The sequence below is a fragment of the Ranitomeya imitator genome, chromosome 2 (assembly GCF_032444005.1).
Source record: "Ranitomeya imitator isolate aRanImi1 chromosome 2, aRanImi1.pri, whole genome shotgun sequence".
NCBI classification, from domain to species: Eukaryota; Metazoa; Chordata; class Amphibia; order Anura; family Dendrobatidae; genus Ranitomeya; species Ranitomeya imitator.
Genome location: NC_091283.1, coordinates 538,578,939 through 538,599,842, shown reverse-complemented (window position 1 = coordinate 538,599,842; position 20,904 = coordinate 538,578,939). Strand labels below are relative to the sequence as shown.

The 20,904-nt window shown below is 42.7% G+C and overlaps 1 protein-coding gene across 12 annotated transcripts in view; it reads right to left on the bottom strand.

Moving 5' to 3' along the window:
- NBR1 (NBR1 autophagy cargo receptor) overlaps positions 1-20,904 on the bottom strand; it is a 105,375-nt gene that overhangs the window by 35,566 nt on the left and 48,905 nt on the right. For 3 of the 12 annotated variants that reach the window (XM_069751888.1, XM_069751889.1, XM_069751896.1), the window contains exons 6-12: positions 16,911-17,111; positions 12,951-13,019; positions 10,473-10,604; positions 10,074-10,288; positions 6,548-6,697; positions 6,283-6,471; positions 5,197-5,356 (exon numbers count right to left, since the gene is read on the bottom strand). In XM_069751888.1, the coding sequence (XP_069607989.1) occupies positions 5,197-5,356; positions 6,283-6,471; positions 6,548-6,697; positions 10,074-10,288; positions 10,473-10,604; positions 12,951-13,019; positions 16,911-17,111 (1,116 nt within the window). The remainder of the gene's footprint in view (positions 1-5,196; positions 5,357-6,282; positions 6,472-6,547; positions 6,698-10,073; positions 10,289-10,472; positions 10,605-12,950; positions 13,020-16,910; positions 17,112-20,904) is intronic. The other 9 variants (XM_069751891.1, XM_069751892.1, XM_069751899.1 and 6 more) reach the window with 5 other exon arrangements.

Sequence of the window (20,904 nt, the reverse complement as noted above, 5' to 3'; positions counted from 1 at the left end):
ACTAATTTAAACTCCCTAATAACTTCCTTTATATGGGGAAAATCTAGGCCCAAACTTAAACTTTCTGTTTTACAGAGACCTAAGCAGGGGGGTGGAGCGGCGTTACCGGACTTCTTTCTATATTATCTGGCGGGACAGGCTAAGGCATTGGTCACGTGGATGCCTGGTGGTTATCTCCCTAACTCTGAACATCATTTGCTTCATTCTGCTCGGGTGGAGTGTCCATTGGGTTTTCTAGAATCGGAGAGAATGATCACCCCTCATCCGCTGCCCATGCTTCGACTGGCAAGATTAATTTGGAGACAAATTAAAAAAATTGTTGGATATACAGATATTATAGCTGAAATGCCCCTTTGGGAAAATAGCTATTTTCCAACGCTGTTGAATCACCCGTCCACCGCCTTCTGGGTGATGCATTTTGTTACCTCGGTGGGGGATCTACATGACCGGGGGACCTTTGTGTCCTTTGAACAGCTGCAGACTAAACATGATATTCCGAGATCCCAATTTTTTCGTTTTTTACAATTAAGATCAGCTTTCCAGTCATATATGAGGGGGGTGGTTACGGGCCGCACAATCTCGTCTCTGCCTCTAATAGGAATCCTCAAATCCCAGGGACCCCAGGGCCTCATTTCCTCTTTATATACCTACATGCTATCAGTAGGTGCGGAATCAGTTATAAGACTCATTAAGGAGAAATGGGAGAGACTCATCCCTGACACACAGGAAGAAGAATGGGAGGAAATTTTAGAGTCCCCGATGAAGGTATCCCCGTCGGTTAATAACAGAATGACACAATTATACATAATGTACCAATCATATCTAACTCCCGTGCGGCTTTTTAAAATGGGTCGACTTCACTCTGCGGAATGTCTGCGCTGTCACCTGTCAGATGCGGACTTTGTTCACATGATGTGGAGCTGCCCGGTCATTCTTCAATATTGGAAGGAGGTGACCTCATTACTCTCCTCTATAGTATTGGCCCCTGTTCCTCTTGAGCCACTAAATTGTTTGTTTGGGGTATGGGATGAGGAGACTTGGGGTCATCACGTTGCAATTTTCTTACGAGAGTCACTTTTCATGGCAAGGAAGGTGGTGGCAATGCGGTGGATGGGGGGTTCGTGTCCCTCACTCAGAGCCTGGGTTGAGTTAGTAAATTCGATTATCCCATACGAACGTACACTGTATCAAAATAGAGGATGCCCGGGTAAATTTGAGAAGATCTGGAGCGGCTGGAACTCCTCTCACCTCACTTTATAACTCATGGTTATTTATACTAGTGTAAAGTGTCAATTCTCTCTAGGTATCATGCAGAAAGGGACGTAGGTTTATTGTTAGGCGGCAGAAAGGTAGTTAGTAAGGTACAGTTATAGTTAAGATTTAATAACTGTAAATTTTTCATGACTCCACGTCAGATATGTACGGTTTCAATGGAGTAAAAGATATGTTGGACACACACTATGATATTCAGTTATGTATACATTGTACGTACTCAATATTGTATGTAATACTAAGGAGTATAAATTTGTATATTATGTTGTTGTTCTTTCAACATTATGGTTAATAAACGAATTTAAAAAAAAAAAAATATGGTCATGTGAGGGCTTATTTTTTGCGGGACAAGTTGTACTTTTGAACGACACCATTGGTTTTACCATGTCTTTTACTAGAAAACGGGGAAAAAATTCCAAGTGAGGTGAAATTGCAAAAAAAAGTGCAATCCCACACTTGTTTTTTGTTTGGCTTTTTTGCTAGGTTCACTAAATGCTAAAACTAACCTGCCATTATGATTCTCCAGGTCATTACGAGTTCATAGACACCTAACATGACTAGGTTATTTTTTATCCAAGTGGTGAAAAAAAATTCCAAACTTTGCTAAAAAAAAAAAAAAAAAAAAAAGTGCCATTTTCTGATACCCGTAGCGTCTCCATTTTTCGTGATCTGGGGTCGGGTGAGGGCTTATTTTTTGCGTGTCGAGCTGATGTTTTTAATGATACCATTTTTGCGCAGATACGTTCTTTTGATCGCCCGTTATTGCATTTTAATGCAATGTCGCGGCGACCAAAAAATGTAATTCTGGCGTTTCGGATTTTTTTCTCGCTACGCCGTTTAGCGATCAGGTTAATGCTTTTTTTAATTGATAGATCGGGCGATTCTGAACACGGCGATACCAAATACGTGTAGGTTTGGTTTTTTTTTATTGTTTTATTTAGGATGGGGCGAAAGGGGGGTGATTTAAACTTTTATATTTTTTATATTTTTTTCGTATTTTTAAAAACATTTTTTTTACTTGTGCCATGCTTCAATAGCCTCCATGGGAGGCTAGAAGCTGGCATAGCCTGATCGGCTCTGCTACATAGCAGCGATCATCAGATCGCTGCTGTGTAGCAGAAATGCAGGTGTGCTGTGAGCGCCGACCACAGGGGGGCGCTCACAGCAGACCTGCATCAGTAACCATAGAGGTCTCAAGGACCTCTATGGTTACCTTCCTGATGCATCGCCGACCCCCGATCATGTGACGGGGGTCGGCGATGAGGTCATATCCGGCCGCCCGGCCGGATGCGGTAGTTAAATGCCGCTGTCTGTGTTTGACAGCGGCATTTAACAGGTTAATAGCGGCGGGTGAATAGCGATTTCACCCGCCGCTATTGCGCGCACATGTCAGCTGTACAAAACAGCTGACATGTCGTGACTTTGATGTGGGCTCACCGCCGGAGCCCACATCAAAGGGGGATTCACGGCATGCGCCGTACTAGTACGGCGCATGTCGTGAAGGGTTTAAGGGCTGGAGGATTTCTTCAGTACACAGAACATTGTGGGTTATAGATAACCTAGTGATAGAAAATACATGCACTACCGTTCAAATGTTTAGGGTCACCCAGACAATTTTGTAATTTCCATGAAAACTCATACAAATGAATTACCAAATTAATTGAACATCTAGTCCAGACATTGACAAGGTTCGAAAAAAAGATTTTTATTTGAAATAATAATTTTCTCCTTCAAACTTTGCTTTCGTCAAAGAATCCTCCCTTTGCAGCAAATACAGCATTGCAGACCTTTGGCATTCTAGCAGTTAATTTGCTGAGGTAATCTGGAGAAATTTCACCCCATGCTTCTAGAACCCCCTCCAATAAGTTGGTTTGGCTTGATGGACACTTTTTGTGTACAATACGGTCAAGCTGCTCCCACAACAGCTCAATGGGGTTGAGATCTGGTGACTGCGCTGGCCACTCCATTACAGATAGAATACCAGCTGTCTGCTTCTTCCCTAAATAGTTCTTGCATAATTTGGAGGTGTGCTTTGGGTCATTGTCCTGTTGTAGGATGAAATTGGCTGCAATCAAGCGCTGTCCACAGGGTATGGCATGGTGCTGCAAAATGGAGTGATAGCCTTCCTTATTCAATATCCCTTTTACCTTGTACAGATCTCCAACTTTACCAGCACCAAAGCAACCCCAGACCATCACATTACCTCCACCATGCTTGACAGATGGCGTCAGGCACTCTTCCAGCATCTGTTCAGTTGTTCTGCGTCTCACAAATGTTCTTCTGTGTGATCCAAACACCTCAAATTTGGATTCATCTGTCCATAACACTTTTTTCCAATCTTCCTCTGTCCAATGTCTGTGTTCTTTTGCCCATATTAGTCTTTTCCTTTTATTAGCCAGTCTCAGATATGGATTTTTCTTTGCAACTCTGCCCTGAAGGCCAGCATCCCGGAGTCTCCTCTTCGCTGTAGACGTTGACACTGGCATTTTGCGTGTACTATTGAATGAAGAAGCCTGTTGAGGACCTGTGAGGTGTCGATTTCTCAAACTACAGACTCTAATATACTTGTCTTGCTGCTCAGTTGTGCAGCGGGGCCTCCCACTTCTCTTTCTACTCTGGTTAGAGCCTGTTTGTGCTCTCCTCTGAAGGGAGTAGTACACACCGTTGTAGGAAATCTTCAGTTTCTTGGCAATTTCTTGCATGGAATAGCCTTCATTTCTAAGAACAAGAATAGGCTGTCGAGTTTCACATGAAAGTACTTTTTTTCTGGCCATTTTGAGAGTTTAATGGAACCAACAAATGTAATGCTCCAGATTCTCAACTAGCTCAAAGGAAGGTCAGGTTTATAGGTTCTCTAATCAGCCAAACTGTTTTCAGCTGTGCTAACATACTTGCACAAGGGTTTTCAAGAGTATTCTAACCATCCATTAGCCTTCTTACACAGTTAGCAAACACAAAGTACCATAAGAACACTGGAGTGATGGTTGTTGGAAATGGGCCTCTATACACCTATGAAGATATTGCATTACAAACAAGACGTTTGCAGCTAGAATAGTCATTTTGAACTCGATGGACCCAAGGTTTTTTCAACCTATATAACAAATTATAGAGCTTGTAAACACTGATCTAAAGCTGGACAAATCGCTGGATGCCTTTTGCTAAAAAGAACCAAATTGTAGTCAATGAAGCCAGATGCACTGTGTCCATCATATGAAAACTGTCAGATGAATGAATTCCTAAAGAAAATGTGAACAGAGCCTAATAAGTTTCCACCTCTGCTGCAAGCACACACCACTGTGCTCATCTAGGTCTCATAATTTTGCTATAAACGGTTATGACTACTACAGCACGTTCACTCGGGTAGCGTACACACCAGGGAGACAAATACCTGAACCTGACAGATCTCTGTTCAAACTAAGAAAAGCCCTCCTCTGCCCTGGTCTGTCTCTGCCTGACTGGTCAGGTTGGCACTCTAAGATAACGCAATTTTGCCCCCACTCAACGGCGGCTTACCCTAAATCTCTTTGTAATGCTAGTGTAACAATTCCCTAAGGAATAAGGGAATCATCCACAAAACAGCTGCAACTAACAAACTACAGCAAAGTGAATGGATCCAACAAAGTCTATCACCAGCGGAAAACACAAGTAAGGGAATTTATAGAATGCTGCACTCAAAAGGTGATAGGACAGACACACAGAGTAAATGATAAACAACAGTTACCCAAAGCAGAAAGATCACAGAACTAAAACACCCAAACAAAGGTGGATCTGTTGTGGCTCAGCGGAAAGAGATGCTGACCACACAACACAGAACGAAGGGTACGAATCCAGACATATGACATAAACCAAGCAAAAATGTTTGCAAAATTTTTGAAAAGTTCTACCATTAGGATGAGTTATAGTGATGAGATTTGGACATTTTACCTTAGTGTCCAGATTCCACTTCACATTTCCTGTGTTCTTCATCCTCCAGTGTTTGATGAACCTAGTCCCAGGCTGTAGGTGTGTACCGTCGGGGAGGTTCTCATCCACAAACACCGCGCTGAATGTGGGGATGAACTGGGAGCATGGCTCCATAGGAATTCTACACAGTGGGAGAGAATCGAACATCATGATTAAATATGCCAACATCTACATATCAAGGGAGTTTCATAAAAAGGTAGTTTCTAGGGTTGTAAAATGGAGCATTACACTCTTTACGGTCAGCTAAAGCCTGGCCATACATTACACTGATGTGTGCACTATCTGTAATGGCTACTGCACATTACACAGCTCTTTGATCTGACCACTAGGATCTCCCTGTACGATGCCCCTGTGATTTTGAGCATACTATTAGTGCCTTACACCCTGTGTCGCTGACTATCATACTGGCGATACAAAACACCGCCTTCTCTAGTTTCATATTACAACAGGAGGCAGAATTTTTACAAAGATGAAAGATAAAGGTATTGAACGTACATTATTATCACATATAGAATGATCATATATGACATAAGCGCCAGAGATATTAGTTTGGAAACCAACCAATGGCATTAAAAGCACTGTATTGTCAGAAAATGAGCCATTGCTTAAATTGGGTTTAAAAAAATAGCCCTAGAGGTCAATGTAAAAATTGCAGGAAAAAAAAAAAAAAAAAAAAAAATCACATTTTTAATAAGGAAAGAAAATTGCCAAAAAATGTTAAAATTACATTTACAAAACAGACAATTTTGTGAGGGCACATTCTCTGCCGAAACCCATCTTTCTCACATTGTTGCTTGACATCTGTCAATAATTTTTTACTGAGTTTCAGAAGTGGGGTCCCGGCTGCTGCTATCAATGATTTCATTACTAATGACCCAAGGTGGGCAGATGTGAGCTACCGGACTGTCACAGATGATATGTTAGAATCCGTCATCAGCAGGGGACTGTATGTGGAGGGACATACCCCTGCGACCTAGTTATAGAAGAGGTGCAGACAAATTACAATTTCGAGAGCCCAAAACAGAAGAGTATGAGTGCGGCTCTTACACTAGAGCACTGCTCTGAGGGCTGTCAGGTGGAGGCGGAGGAGAGCTCAAAGATTGCCAACGATGGACTCTACGATGCAGCTTCAGTTGTTTCTCCAGCTCTTTCACCTCCGCTTTGCGCTGTCGCTTCTCCGCTCGCAGACGTTGCTTCTCAGCTTTCAGGAATGTTTTGTGCACGTGCTTCTGAAATCTGCAGCAGAAGAGAGAAAAGAAAATTAGGGTGATCCAGGCCTACAATGTCAGAAAAGTGAAGTGAAGATTCTTACCGTACTTGATCCATAGAGAAAGGAGGAGGTGGATGCTGCTCTTCTGCAGAAGGCTCAGCCGGTCTTCTCATTTTAAGAAACACATGATTGGGGTCATGGTCACAGCCCTCGGCCTCACACTGTTCACAGATACTAAATGATGGGCATGTGCTGGAAAAAAAGAAAAGTGGATTTGAATAAAGAACATTTATGATTTTAAGGGTTAAGTGAAAAATGGATTTTCTCAAAAAATAAATATTAATACTTGAAAAAGAAGAGAATAAGCTCTATAGTGCCATCTTTTGGAGGCACCAATCCTAGCAATCTATATTGACCCTTTAAACGGGGTCATCAGGGACTTTAACATTCATGGCCTATCCTTAGGAAAGGTCTAAAATGTCTGAGCGTTTGGGGTGCGACAGCATTTCTCTGTAGACTATATAGTAACTGCTGCCCAATACTGCACATCCACCACGTATTCAAATCAAAAGGGAGATGATCCATCCACCTCTCATGTCTCCCCTATTTCCTCTGATTATAAGCTTGCGAGCAGGGGCCCTCATTCCACCTATATCTGTTGATTTATGTGATTATGGTTATGCTGTATTGTCTATTGTGTGTACCAGTCCCCTCTAAAATGTAAAGTGCTGCGGAATATGTTGGCACTATAGAAATAAAACTATTATTATTAGATGATGTGCAGTACCCAGCCACGGCCACTATTCAGTCAATGGAGCTCTACCGTGCAGCTTTACAACTGAGCAGTTGCGGCTACTGGGAACAGCTGATCAGGGGCGCGGTGCCGCACCTCCACTGATCAGACATTGATGACCTATCCTAAGGATAGTTCCAGACAAACCCTTTAAAGAGCTTGACAAATGACTTTAAATTGTGTTTTACGGTTTTGGCTTTATATTTGAAGTCATTTGTTTTGGGGTTTTTGCCCCTCACAGTGCAAACTAAGACTGCTGGCTGTTCGAAGGCCAACAGAGGGTCAAAAGGATAGAGAGTTTCCTTTATTACCTAAACTGATATTTAAATTCCAAATATCGGACCATAGGTGATACCAGACCCTGTCCTCTGCCAATATGGAGAGGCTACTGCATACCTTTTTCCACAGGTATATAGCTTGGCATAAAAGTCCCCCCACTATAGCTTGGGGGGCTACTTAAAGTGAACCTGTCACCTGAACAAATGCTATTAACCTGCAGATATGGGGTTAATCTGCAGGTTAATAGCGTTCTGAATCTATACACAGAGTGGCGACTGAACCAGCGCCGGCCCATGACTGAAAGCGGAACATTACTGGGGGGGAATAGAGTTCATTGGGTCTATCTGCTGGCGCCAGGAATGTTCAGAACGCTACTATCCTGCAGGTGCAGGTTCCCTTTAAGGAGAGTCTTTACCTCTCAGATCCTGAGTATATTAATCTATCAGGCTGATTTTCCTAGTGCCATCCACACTGAAGGTATCAAAACTATGATTTAACACATATGGAATTATATACTTAACAAAAAAGTGTGAAACAACTGAAATTATGTCTTATATTCTAGGTTCTTCAAAGTAGCCACCTTTTGCTTTGATGACTGCTTTGCACACTGTTGGCCTTCTCTTGATGAGCTTCAAGAGGTAGTCACCGGGAATGGTCTTCCAACAATCTTGAAGGAGTTCCCAGAGATGCTTAGCGCTTGTTGCCCCTTTTGCCTTCACTCTGCGGTCTAGCTCACCTCAAACCATCTCGATTGGGTTCAGGTCTGGTGATTGTGGAGGAAAGGTCATCTGGCGTAGCACCCCATCACTCTCCTTCTTGGTCAAATAGCCCTTACACAGCCTGGAGGTGTGTTTGAGGTCATTGTCACACCACACCATCACAGCTCCTCCTCCATGCTTCACGGTGGGAACCAGGCATGTAGAGTCCATCCGTTCACCTATTCTGCATCGCACAAAGACACGGTGGTTAGAACCAAAAACCTCACATTTGGACTCATCAGACCAAAGCACAGATTTCCACTGGTCCAATGTCCGTTCCTTGTGATCTTTAGCCCAAACAAGTCTCTTCTGCTTGTTGCCTGTCCTTAGCAGTGGTTTCCTAGCAGCTATTTTACCACGAAGGCCTACTGCACAAGGTCTCCTCTTAACAGTTGTTGTAGAGATGTGTCTGCTGCTAGAACTCTGTGTGGCATTGACCTGGTCTCTCATCTGAGCTGCTGTTAACCTGCGATTTCTGAGGCTGGTGACTCGGATAAACTTATCCTCAGAAGCAGAGGTGACTCTTGGTCTTCCTTTCCTGGGGCGGTCCTCATGTGAGCCAGTTTCTTTGTAGCGCTTGATGGTTTTTGCCACTGCACCTGGGGACACTTTCAAAGTTTTCCCAATTTTTTTCGGACTGACTGACCTTCATTTCTTAAAGTAATGATGGCCACTCGTTTTTCTTTACTTAGCTGCTTTTTTCTTGCCATAATACAAATTCTTACAGTCTATTCAGTAGGACTATCAGCTGTGTATCCACGAGACTTCTGCACAACACAACTGATGGTCCCAACCCCATTTATAAGGCAAGAAATCCCACTTATTAAACCTGACAGGGCACACCTGTGAAGTGAAAACCATTCCCGGTGACTACCTCTTGAAGGTCATCAAGAGAATGCCAAGAGTGTGGAAAGCAGTCATCAAAGCAAAAGGTGGCTACTTTGAAGAACCTAGAATATAAGACAATTTCGGTTGTTTCACACTTTTTTGTTAAGTATATAATTCCACATGTGTTAATTCATAGTTTTGATGCCTTCAGTGTGAATGTACAATTTTCATAGTCATGAAAATTCAGAAAAATCTTTAAATGAGAAGGTGTGTCCAAACTTTTGGTCTGTATTGTATATTGAGACTGAAGTTGCACAAATGGGATTTCTGACCAAAAAACGGAAAGTGGGTCCCACTGAAGTGCCGTCTCCCATAATTCAGCAAAGGAAAATCACTTTTTGTGCTGGGTCGCTCATGAAAATACCTCTAAGTTGTTGTAAATTTTGAAACACTGTTATAGTCTAAGACTTAACATTCTGTGACAATCCTGCACTGCTGGTTACCATCATGTGACAGGGATAGGCACATGCAAAGGGTATGCCATGAATATATATGATAGATTTAGAAGTGGACCCTGTTATGTGGTCTCTGAAATCAAAGGATGGTTGTGTGGCTCCCGCCAACAATTTCAGAAACTTCCGAAAAAAGAAAAGAAAACCAAAAAAACCCCAACACAATAGTGACAGCCACGCATGCATAGATACCCCTTCACTGACAGCAGCATGTAACACGATGGTCCAGTTCTTATTGAGGGGTTTCTGGGCGAGACATACACTTCAGCGGAGAGAGTATCTGACGGAATCTTGCTGGATCCTAACAGTGCGTAATATAAAAGCTTCGGGTTCTGTGCTGTTGGACATTTGGGGTGGTCGTCCCCTGACTGCTCATTTACAATTTACATACTTAGGGTACAAGCTTCGCTTCAGCTTCTCTCAAGGATCCAATTTCTCGAGGGTGAACATGAACTCACCTGCACTGATACCGTATGCCCAAGATCCTTTTCTTGCAGCTACTACAAGCCAAGAGCCAGTCATACAAGGAGCCCATAGATGGTTCTCGTTCTGGTTCCTGAGTAGGTGCGGAGAGGGAACTGCTGTCTGACATCCAATCCTGGCTCCGAGAGATCCGATCCCTCATCATCTGTGTCACCTTCTCTACTGTTTCATGCACAATTTGCTCCTTGAACTACAGAAAGAGGTAAATTAACTTACAATTTATTTTATTTGCTTTATTAACCACTTTCATCTCTATACAAGTATTCCTTTAAAGTTTACACATTGACATCATCATCATGAACTAAAGGACCAAAACTAATAGCGTCAACATTTTTTAATTTGCTACAAACCCCCCAAGACTTTGAAATACTCACTCTGTCCATGTAGGTGGTAAACCAGTCAGGGGGAGCCTGAGGACACACAATATCTGTGGTTGGGTTGTGCTGCTGCTGGAATAGAGGAGACTGGTCAGAATAATCTGCCAACCGCTCATCCTTTATGGAGACCTGGCAGAGACCAAGCTGCTATTATTTTATAGCTAAGGAATTACGGTACTTATTTTTACCGTACCTCACAATTAATACTAGCAATCACATCAGAATATAAAGAGGAGTTTGTTACACCTGCATGTGGTTCCTTACAGCATAGATTACATACACTGCCCACGTATCAAGGCAACAAAGTAACGCTACTCCCTTACTCTCTCCTCCCTATGGGCTCCTGGTCTTCATCTATAAGTGGAAATCCACAAGGTGCCACACTACTGGCATCTTAGCTGTCATCGAAGAGCAGTGATACCAGTAGTACTGCATATAAACGCTGCAGCCAATCACCAAACATCTGCATGTACATGACGACAGAGCGACACTGGAGCAGAACAAGGGCGAATATTGTTGATTTTTATTTACAATATTATTAATAGTTTTCAATGGTGGATAACATCTTTTGGCAACGGCTAATCAGAGATATATATATATATATAGATATATATAGATATATATAGATATATATATATATATCTATATATATCTATATATATATATATATATATATATATATACATATATATAGATAGATAGATATAGATATAGATATATATATATATATATCTATATCTATATATGTATATATATATATATATATATATATATATATATATATATATATATATATATATATATATATATGTATATATATATGTATATATATATATATATATATATATATATATATATATTCAATGGTTCCGAATAGATCCTGACAAATTATAGAAACAAGATACTGTACTTGTAGGAACATATAAAGTGAAATCATACCAGCTACATATCATTCACAGAGCGCACAGTTATGGTGCCTGATGTACCGCGCTGACTTATAATGGGGTCTGTCATCACTGAGGCTCCCAATGCCAAGCTGAATGCGACTAATGGATTACATGAGTGTTACCATGGTCAAATGTTTGAAGAAAAGTCTATCAGCACAGAATGACTGTTCATACCAAGCACCGGAGCTCGGTGCATCATGGCGGGGCCAAACACTTAAGTGCACCTTCCCACCTACTTGCTTTCCCTCTATCACTCCTCCCAATTTATTTTGATTAACAGCCTGGTTAATTTAGATGGAAAACCGGTAGGTGGAAAGATGCCTGGAAATATTTGGCCACTCCAAAGGTGCACAGAGTGTCTGTACTTGGTTTCTACAGTCAATCTGTGCAGACAGAGTCCCTTTAACACTGAGCACAGCCCAAGGGTCAGTACCTGATTACCGGGGAAAACTAAGAAAGTGAATATTGTTATCTTACGCAGTTTTCAGCTGTATTGGGGCGTTCTTTTTTTAATTCACATTGAATCGTGAGTAAATCTAATCTAATGGTGTAGCCAGCTAAGTAGGAAAGGGTTCTTTACAGTTAGAGCAGTCAGACTGTGGAATGCCCGACCACAAGGGGAAGTAATAGCAGACACTTAATAAAGGGCTGGATGATTTCTTCAGTACACATAACATAGCGGGTTATAGTTAAATTAGTGACAAAAAAAATGTACGGTACAATTAGTGGAGAAAGGTCAAACTTGTTGGATCTAGGTCTTTTTTCAACCCATGTAAAAATGCAAGATAGATCAATTAATAAGGAAGACTGTAATAATATGGTGGCAACGATCATCATCATGAAATAAGCTATGGACAGTGCCAAGACAAGAACCCATTTCTTAATTCATGCTGCCCAAAGTCCAAACTACGGGCAGCATAAATCCGAGCCTGGCAGACAACTATGTTTTACTTGGTAATGCTCAGGGGTCTCAGAGAAAACAGTTTGAGGAGCCATCAGGGGTCCTTAGGACTGGTCACGACTAGTCCGATATGACCAAAGCCTCTCCCCACCCAGCTCCAGGCGACTGGCAGGTCTCTCCTGATATGCACACATGGTTATTTGGGCAGCATGAATCAAGTGACAGCTTCCCTTTACTGATCATTAGTAGTGATAAGCGAATATACTCGTTACTCAAGATTTCCCGAGCATGCTTGGGGGTCCTCAGAATATTTTTTAGAGCTAGGAGATTTAGTTTTCCTCACCTCAGCTGAATGATTTACATCTCTTAGCCAGCTTGATGACATGTGGGGATTCCCTAGCAACCAGGCAACCCCCACATGTAGTTATACTGGCTAATAGCTGTAAATCATTCAGCTGCGGCAATGAAAACTAAATCTCCGAGCACTAAAAAATACTCGGACACCGAGCGTGCTCGAGAAATCTCGAGTAACGAGTATATTCGCTCATCACTAATCATTAGATATCTATAGACGAAATGTTCTAAATTAAGACTAATGTAACACTCAGAAAGTAATAAGATACACACTGTCTGGATGTAATTGATGAACCAGGCAGCTTGGATGCTCCCCCCTCCATCATTTTGGCAAAGTTCTTCCTACCAATAGTAAAAGAAAGGAAACATCAGGAAAAATAGTGATAGGCAGAAAAAGGAGAATACAATAACACAAGAAAAGTGTAATCACCTAAAGGGACATTGGGAGCGGGGGAGGGGATGGGTTTGGATGCAGGCTTTTTATTTGAGTTGATCGAAGCAGTTGAGGAACATATTATGCTTCAGGGCTGCCCCGCTACCTCCAGACCACCTAAAAGTTTTTGGCGATTCAGTTTTAGGTTAATCGCTGCCCGTATCTGCACTGTATTATGACAGATCCAGGTAATGCACATAAATGGCGTCTAGTGATGGCAGCCAAGAACTCCATCATCCATGAAATGAAGAGAAGGCCCCAGGACTCTCCCGCTGCTGTGGTGACTTGGCAGATTTCTAGTGTATACATGCTTGTGCAAAATATATATGCATACCACAAATTCTTTATTTTCTCACACCTACACTGACTTTCAGAGCTGGTTCGTCTGTAATGTTTTCGCTATAGCTTCAGTGATTTTAGCTCCTGCAACTGTAAAAAGATGGTACAGTACTAGATTTTCTTAAAAAAAAAAAAAAAAAAAAAAAAAAAGCATACCCAACATGACCAAAAGATATATTTTTATACCCCTGTGGAGATCCTCTGTGCAGCTACTGGGTCCCCCCGCCAGTCACCACTTTCTCTACCAGCATATCACCACTGCTACCAGTGACTGGCTGCAGCAGTCACATGCTTGTTTGATCACATACGTCTAACTGGCTGTCCGACTACTTGGTTGTGCTAATCATGGGTGATTCACAACCCAGACCCCTCTGTACTTTGAGCAACAAACTTCACTGGTTTCCTGGGATCCACACCCTCCGTAGACGTCATATGAGCACTGCAGCCAATCAGCGACCTGGACTTGTTATATGCATAAAAAGCCTAGGAGGGGAATATTGCTTTACTTTCTTTCTCGGACCCAGTAGTTGGCAATCACCCTTAACGATAGGCCTAATGGGAATCTACGGCACAGCATTAAAACTTCAGCCATTTGTCGCCTTCCCACAATGTGTCACCTCAGCGCTTTTTACATAAACAGCAAAATCATAAAATTGAAAAAGAAAATAAATCCTGAAGTTTAATATTGCTGGGAAAACAAGGCAATCAAGTATTCATATACCAAACTCATAAACCAAGTATAGTCACATCAATGTTTTATCCTGAACATTTACAGTGAGCACATGTGGCCTGTATCCAAAGGTCATGTGTATCTGACAAGTGCAGCACAGGGCGCACATCAAGGGTTCTCTGCGGACACTGTAATCAGTAAAGAAGTCACACAAACATCCATAGCACAAGCCGTACTGCACCCCTGTAATAATAGCAATAGATATGGAGGTAATTAATGTAACTAAAGAACAGGTAATGGATGGTCTGTGTGCAGGAGACCCGGACTGTGACCCTGACGGAAAACTCTTCTGCGTCTGTCGTATGTTCAGCCGCCTACAGCAAATGCACTGGAAATATAATAAATTAACTGGAATAAAGAGATTCAATTATTTTATTCGTTTTTCCATGGTAATTACTAATGAGTGACGAATTAATATTAAACAGCCCTAAAATTCAGTCATGGAGAGCGGATCCTCTCTGTACTATTCTTCTCAGTGTGACTGGGCTGCTACTGAGGAGACAGGTGGCTATGGTCTTCGCACGTGAGGAACATCCTAACGATGCGTCACACTTCAAATCACTACAACACTTGTCCCCGATGTTTCTCCATGGAAAAAGGCTTTGATATAGAGCCGGATTCTATTCTTATCCAGCAAAAGAAACTAAATCATTTGCATAAAATTATGTTACACCAATTTAAGAAAGGTGTACCGCTCCCGAGATCTCCTCACTAATGGCTGTCACTTTTTGTTCTACTTCCCATGATGTTCCACTTGAAAGCCCCAGCGTGCCTCCACAAGCACACAGAATATGTCACCACAGAGGTCAGCTTTCAGGGGTTTTCCAGTAAGTCATCTATTCTGAAGCATGCCTGTCCATGCCACCACAGAGGGTTGTTTGGGCTGGTGAGAAGAGTGGGTGACAAAACAGGACCACAGTCATGGGGAGGATCACTGGATTATGGTGTCCTGTCCTCTCATCAGCTCCATAGGTGCAGTGCTGCATGTGGGCCAGTGGGATGGTGACATTATAGTGTTATATATACTAAGAACGCTTTTATGAAAAATTACTTTAGGGCAGGCATTGCCAAATCCCTTTTACAAAAAAGGAGAAACTTATGACTTGCTTCACTAATATATTTGAATTAAACCAGGTGCCCTGATCATCATTTAGCCATTCCACCATTTAATTTCCTCTGCTCGACAAAGGACAGCTTTTCCTGTATTAGCAGGTGATTAGTGCCGTGTGTGAAGGGGGCAGGCTGACTGCTCACTGAAACCGATAAGCCAGACCACGTCTACACATCAGCCATGACAGAGAAGGGGGCTGGCTGAGTTACTGAAATTAGCAGTCACCCAGCCCCCTGCGGACACAACATGGTCACCTGTCGACGTAGTTAAAGTCAGTACCAAGGACCAGAGTGGGAAGTCCAACGATGAAGGTGCAATTTAACTATACTATTAGGTATTACATTTACTCTGCCCTAATGTCAGTCACAGCCATGTAGTTAGGGCACATTCATTGTGTGGCCGTAATGTTATAGCTTTCCCATGAGGCTAGGTCTTCTGTTCAACTGATCCTAAATTCTGGGTGACAACCAATATGGCCTCCATGTCAGCTCTCACAGCGGGTGTTCGCTAACTTTCCTTGGACTAACCAGCAGACAGTAGTGACTGTATGACAAATCTATTTATACAGGTTGCTATTTCAGCGTGGGAACATATATGAGCTGCAATGGTAGCCACATTAGTTGCCAATTAGCGTTCCCACATTGCCATTACATATGGCAGAAAACACTTGTCCCTCAGACACACTCAATATGGTCATTTATTGTTCAGTGAGCTCTCTGTGATTTTACGCTGCTTAGGATAGGTCATCATTGTATGATGTACATGTATGCTGGAGCGCTGATTCCTGGGACCCCCCAGTATGGTTACATTTATGCAGAATGGCTGTGCCCGGTATTGCAGCTTTGCCACATTACCTCAGACACCCTCCAATCATGCACTAATGACCAATCCAAAGTCGATCAAAGCCAACTGAAGGGAACGTATCATTAGGAAGTGACCTTTTGTTTAAATCAATAGTGATTCTAATATAAGGATGTAGGAAAAAAATGTTAAGTCTTGTATTTTTTTTTTCTGGCCCCCACTGAGACTCAAAAAATGCTAACTGCGTAGTTCATGAAGGAAAGCGATTCTCTTGCCAATCTCGACGAGGGGCGTTTTGGAGTGGACACTCCGGATTCATTAAGAGGCTCCTGCACGTAGCTGGTGTGCCGCTGTGTGCCCTTCCCCACAAATATTACCCCGGCCTCTGCTGGTTCTATATTTGTGGCATAGCAGATGCTACCGCTCATCATGAATTTGCCAAATTGGGGGGGGGGGAGGGTTTGCCACGCTACAGCTCCACGCACTGTCAGAGCTTTAGACAGAAGTCGAACTTATTAACATTTTTTCGACAAACATCTTTTGAAAAAGGTTTGATGAATAACCCCCCCCCGCCAAGACTCCCTGTTCTTTATGGATCACTTTCTGCTAACATATGAACACCACAGACAATGCTTAGGATGATTAGGATCACGCACACATATTATATACAGTATATACACATATGCCACATGATCCATCAATCACAATAGGTGATGTAACAGCTCACCTCTTCCCCCTCCCTACACAATGATCTCTGTAGGATCTTTTTTAATCAACAAATAAAAATACTTGCTGTGCAAGCCTATGTGGCGGAATTACCGTCATCCCAGTGGAGAGGTCTTCGGTTTGTGTTTCTGGTGCTGCTGATCTGGCAACCAAGGATTTATTCGTTACTGGCATTGTGTCTTCTCTTATGGTCCCACACTCTGAGGTCTCTAAAAGCTGCTGGTTTCTGGTCGTCTGTAAGGGCTGCTGTTCATACACATTGATACGCAGGATTCCTCCCTGGTTTACTGCAATCTAACAGAAGAAACGTGATAGATACAGATCGCCATTTCATACTTATGTGTTAAAGGAACACCACCAGAATATAGGACATCACACACACATGAAAACAGTTTTTATGATAGACATTTTCTGAGCCATCAATGATGAAGGTCACAGGAATGACACCTTCAACAGTGGCACATCGAGATCCGGGCTATGCTTCTGCCTTGAGGAACGATGCCATAAGGACACTTATGGCTTTAGGTCACCATCCACATCAATATTCACATCCTAACTGTTTGGAATAGCGGAAGTTATACAAGTACATGTGTGCACAATGATTGGATCCACACATTGAAGAGTTGCAAAGCTAACCGAGCCAGAATTCTGTGCAGTTTGTGTAAAATAAACCAAAACCTGACAGACATGCCCCGGATCCCATTTATTATGTGTTTTAGATACTTTGTGTCTTGCTCAACATGAAGGCTTGGCTTAGAGGTAACAAGGTGGAGCTTTGTGGATAAAGGTACCTTCACACTAAACGACGCTGCAGCGATCCAGACAACGATCCGGATCGCTGCAGCATCGCTGTTTGGTCGCTGGAGAGCTGTCACACAGACCGCTCTCCAGCGACCAACGATGCCGGTAACCAGGGTAAACATCGGGTTACTAAGCGCAGGGCCGCGCTTAGTAACCCGATGTTTACCTTAGTTACCATCCTAAAAGTAAAAAAAAACAAACGCTTCATACTTACCTTCCGCTGTCTGTCCTCGGCGCTCTGCTTCTCTGTACTGGCTGTGAGCACAGCGGCCGGAAAGCAGAGCGGTGACGTCACCGCTCTGCTTTCCGGCTGGCCGGCGCTCACAGTGAGTGCAGGAAAGCACAGCGCCGGGGACAGACAGCGGAAGGTAAGTATGAAGTGTTTTTTTTACTTTTAGGATGGTAACCAGGGTAAACATCGGGTTACTAAGCGCGGCCCTGCGCTTAGTAACCCGATGTTTACCCTGGTTACCAGCGAAGACATCGCTGAATCGGCGTCACACACGCCAATTCAGCGATGTCAGCGGGAGAGCCAGCGACTAAATAAAGTTCTGGCCTTCTAGCTCCGACCAACAACATCACAGCAGGATTCTGATCGCTGCTGCGTGTCAAACTGAACGATATCGCTAGCCAGGACGCTGCAACGTCACGGATCGCTAGCGATATCGTTTAGTGTGAAGGTACCTTAAGAGGAGACTAAAATGTAACATTGCACGCCAAAATTTGGCACAAGTTTCAGGTGTTAAGTCTGCCAATTAATATTTGGTAAGGTTGATGAAAATGTGTAAGGTGCGCTGAATTATTGAGTCTTAAAAAGGTGCTGCAGTGGATCATATGCCGCCTACTGTATTTTTGTGCTGTCTACAATAGCCTTAGTTAATCCACTCGTCTTTTCCTGCTGAGGATGGAAGTGTTGTCATATGGACCTTGGAGACGAGCTGCTGGAGATTTAGGCACTGGTAAACTTGCCAAGAATTCAATTAATTTACCTTAGGCTTCCTTTAGCTATGAACGTGCTGAAAGACGGCCTGTCGAACATGTATTTTTGTTTTATTTTGTTACTATGCCTCTCTGTTCCTGAGAGATGGCACCCTCTTTCCTGTATATACAACTAGTTCCTTTGGCCAACTGGGCTTGGTCATGATGCCTATAGAGAAAGGATGAAGACCCTGTCCAGTTGGCTAACTTAACCATCCCCTTTAGAATTACCTCCAGGGATGAGGGGCCATATGTCGGGAATGGAAAAGCACAGGAACAAGAGAAAAATCATGACACATTCAAGATATCAGCAGCATTTACATCAGGCTAACAAAACAGTATTTTTAAAAATATTTATCACAGGCCCATTTGGAACAAAGTCATCTGTTTGATGACACGTAGATCTACATCTCTGGACCAGATATCACCACCCTACTAACCAATGTCTATCCGCTATTTCATCCTTCTTCTCCGCTAGATTTCTAAAACTTAACATGGACAAAAGAGAATTCATTGTCTTTCCCCCATTTCACGCCCCCCCCCAACAAAACTTTTTATTACAGTAAACGGCTGCCCACTCTCCCCAGTCCCACAAGCTCGCTGTCTCGGGGTAATCCTCGACACTGCTCTCTCCTTCAAACCGCATATTTAAGTCCTTTCCACTTCCTGCCGCCTTCAACTCAAAAAATATTTCACAGATCCGTACATTCCTAAACCAAGAATCTGCAAAAACCCTAGTCCATGCCCTCATCATCTCCCGCCTCGACTACTGTAACCTCCTGCTCTTCGGCCTCCCCTCGAACACTCTCGCACCCCTCCAATCTATTCTAAACTCAGCTGCCCGACTAATCCACCTGTCCCCCCGCTATTCCCCGGCCTCTCCCCTCTGTCAATCCCTTCACTGGCTCCCCATTACCCAGAGACTCCAGCACAAAAGCCTAACCATGACGTACAAAGCCATCCACAACCTGTCTCCTCCATACATCTGTGACCTCGTCTCCCGATACTTTCCTGCACGCAACCTCAGATCCTCACAAGATCTCCTCCTGTACTCCCCTCTTATCTCCTCTTCCCACAATCGCATACACGATTTCTCTCGCGCATCACCCCTACTCTGGAACCCTCTACCACAACATATCAGACTCTCACCTACCATCGAAACCTTCAAAAAGAACCTGAAGACCTACCTCTTCCGGCAAGCCTACAACCTGCAGTAACAACCGATCGAGCAAACCGCTGCATGACCAACTATCCTCACCTACTGTATCCTCATCCATCCCTTGTAGACTGAGCCCTCGTGGGCAGGGTCCTCTCTCCTCCTGTACCAGTTGTGACTTGTATTGATCAAGATTATTGTACCCGTTTTTATTATGTATACCCCTCCTCACATGTAAAGCGCCATGGAATAAATGGTGCTATAATAATAATAAATAATAATAATTATTGATAGAATCGGTGTATGGAGTGAAATTATTAACAGATCCCTGTATATGTATACTGGGATTATTCGAAGATGGAGTGGATCCCGACTCGCCCCTATTTGCAGGTATCTGCCGTATCCTATTTCAAGCATGTAAACGTCATGCATGTCACTGATTAGTCAAACAACCTCCAGCTATGGGAGAACTAAAGAGAAAGATAAATAATATAATCTGGTTGGAAAGAGGAGTCTATTTTAAACCAAACTGGTTTTGCAAATTCGAAAAGCTATGGAGTCCTTGGCTGCCCACGAATCTTCTAATTCTCGTGCATAGAATATATACAATGATAATCCCTAATCGTTGATCCCCTTTCCACCCCTTTAAACTAATTTTATACTCTGTTATTCTATAACTGCCATGAAAATGGTTCTCTTTGGAATGTCAGGGTTAGGGTTAAGGGAGGGCTAGGGATTTAAAGTAGGGATGTTTTGTCTGTTTTATAATATGTAATGATAATATTATACACGATCATTGAAAATGGAAAAATTGGATTTGGAATTTTTAATAAAAATGATCTGCTTACAAAAAAACAACAACATTTATCACAAGTGACAGGTCCTTATCAAATTAGTAAGTTACACAACTTACAAAGGTAGACCATGTGTAATAGGTGCTATGATATTTGGCTACAGGCTCTGGTACTAGGTCTTGGCAGCTACTTTTCTGCATTGTATCTGACAAGACAGAGTTTCCCATTTCAGAAAATTACCGTGCTTGTAGGTGAAGGGGACTGGCTGCTCATATCAGTATATCGGCCAGCCCTTATCTTTCACAGCCAATGTATAGACAGAGGGGGCTAACTTATAGTAGCCACTGAAATGACCCAA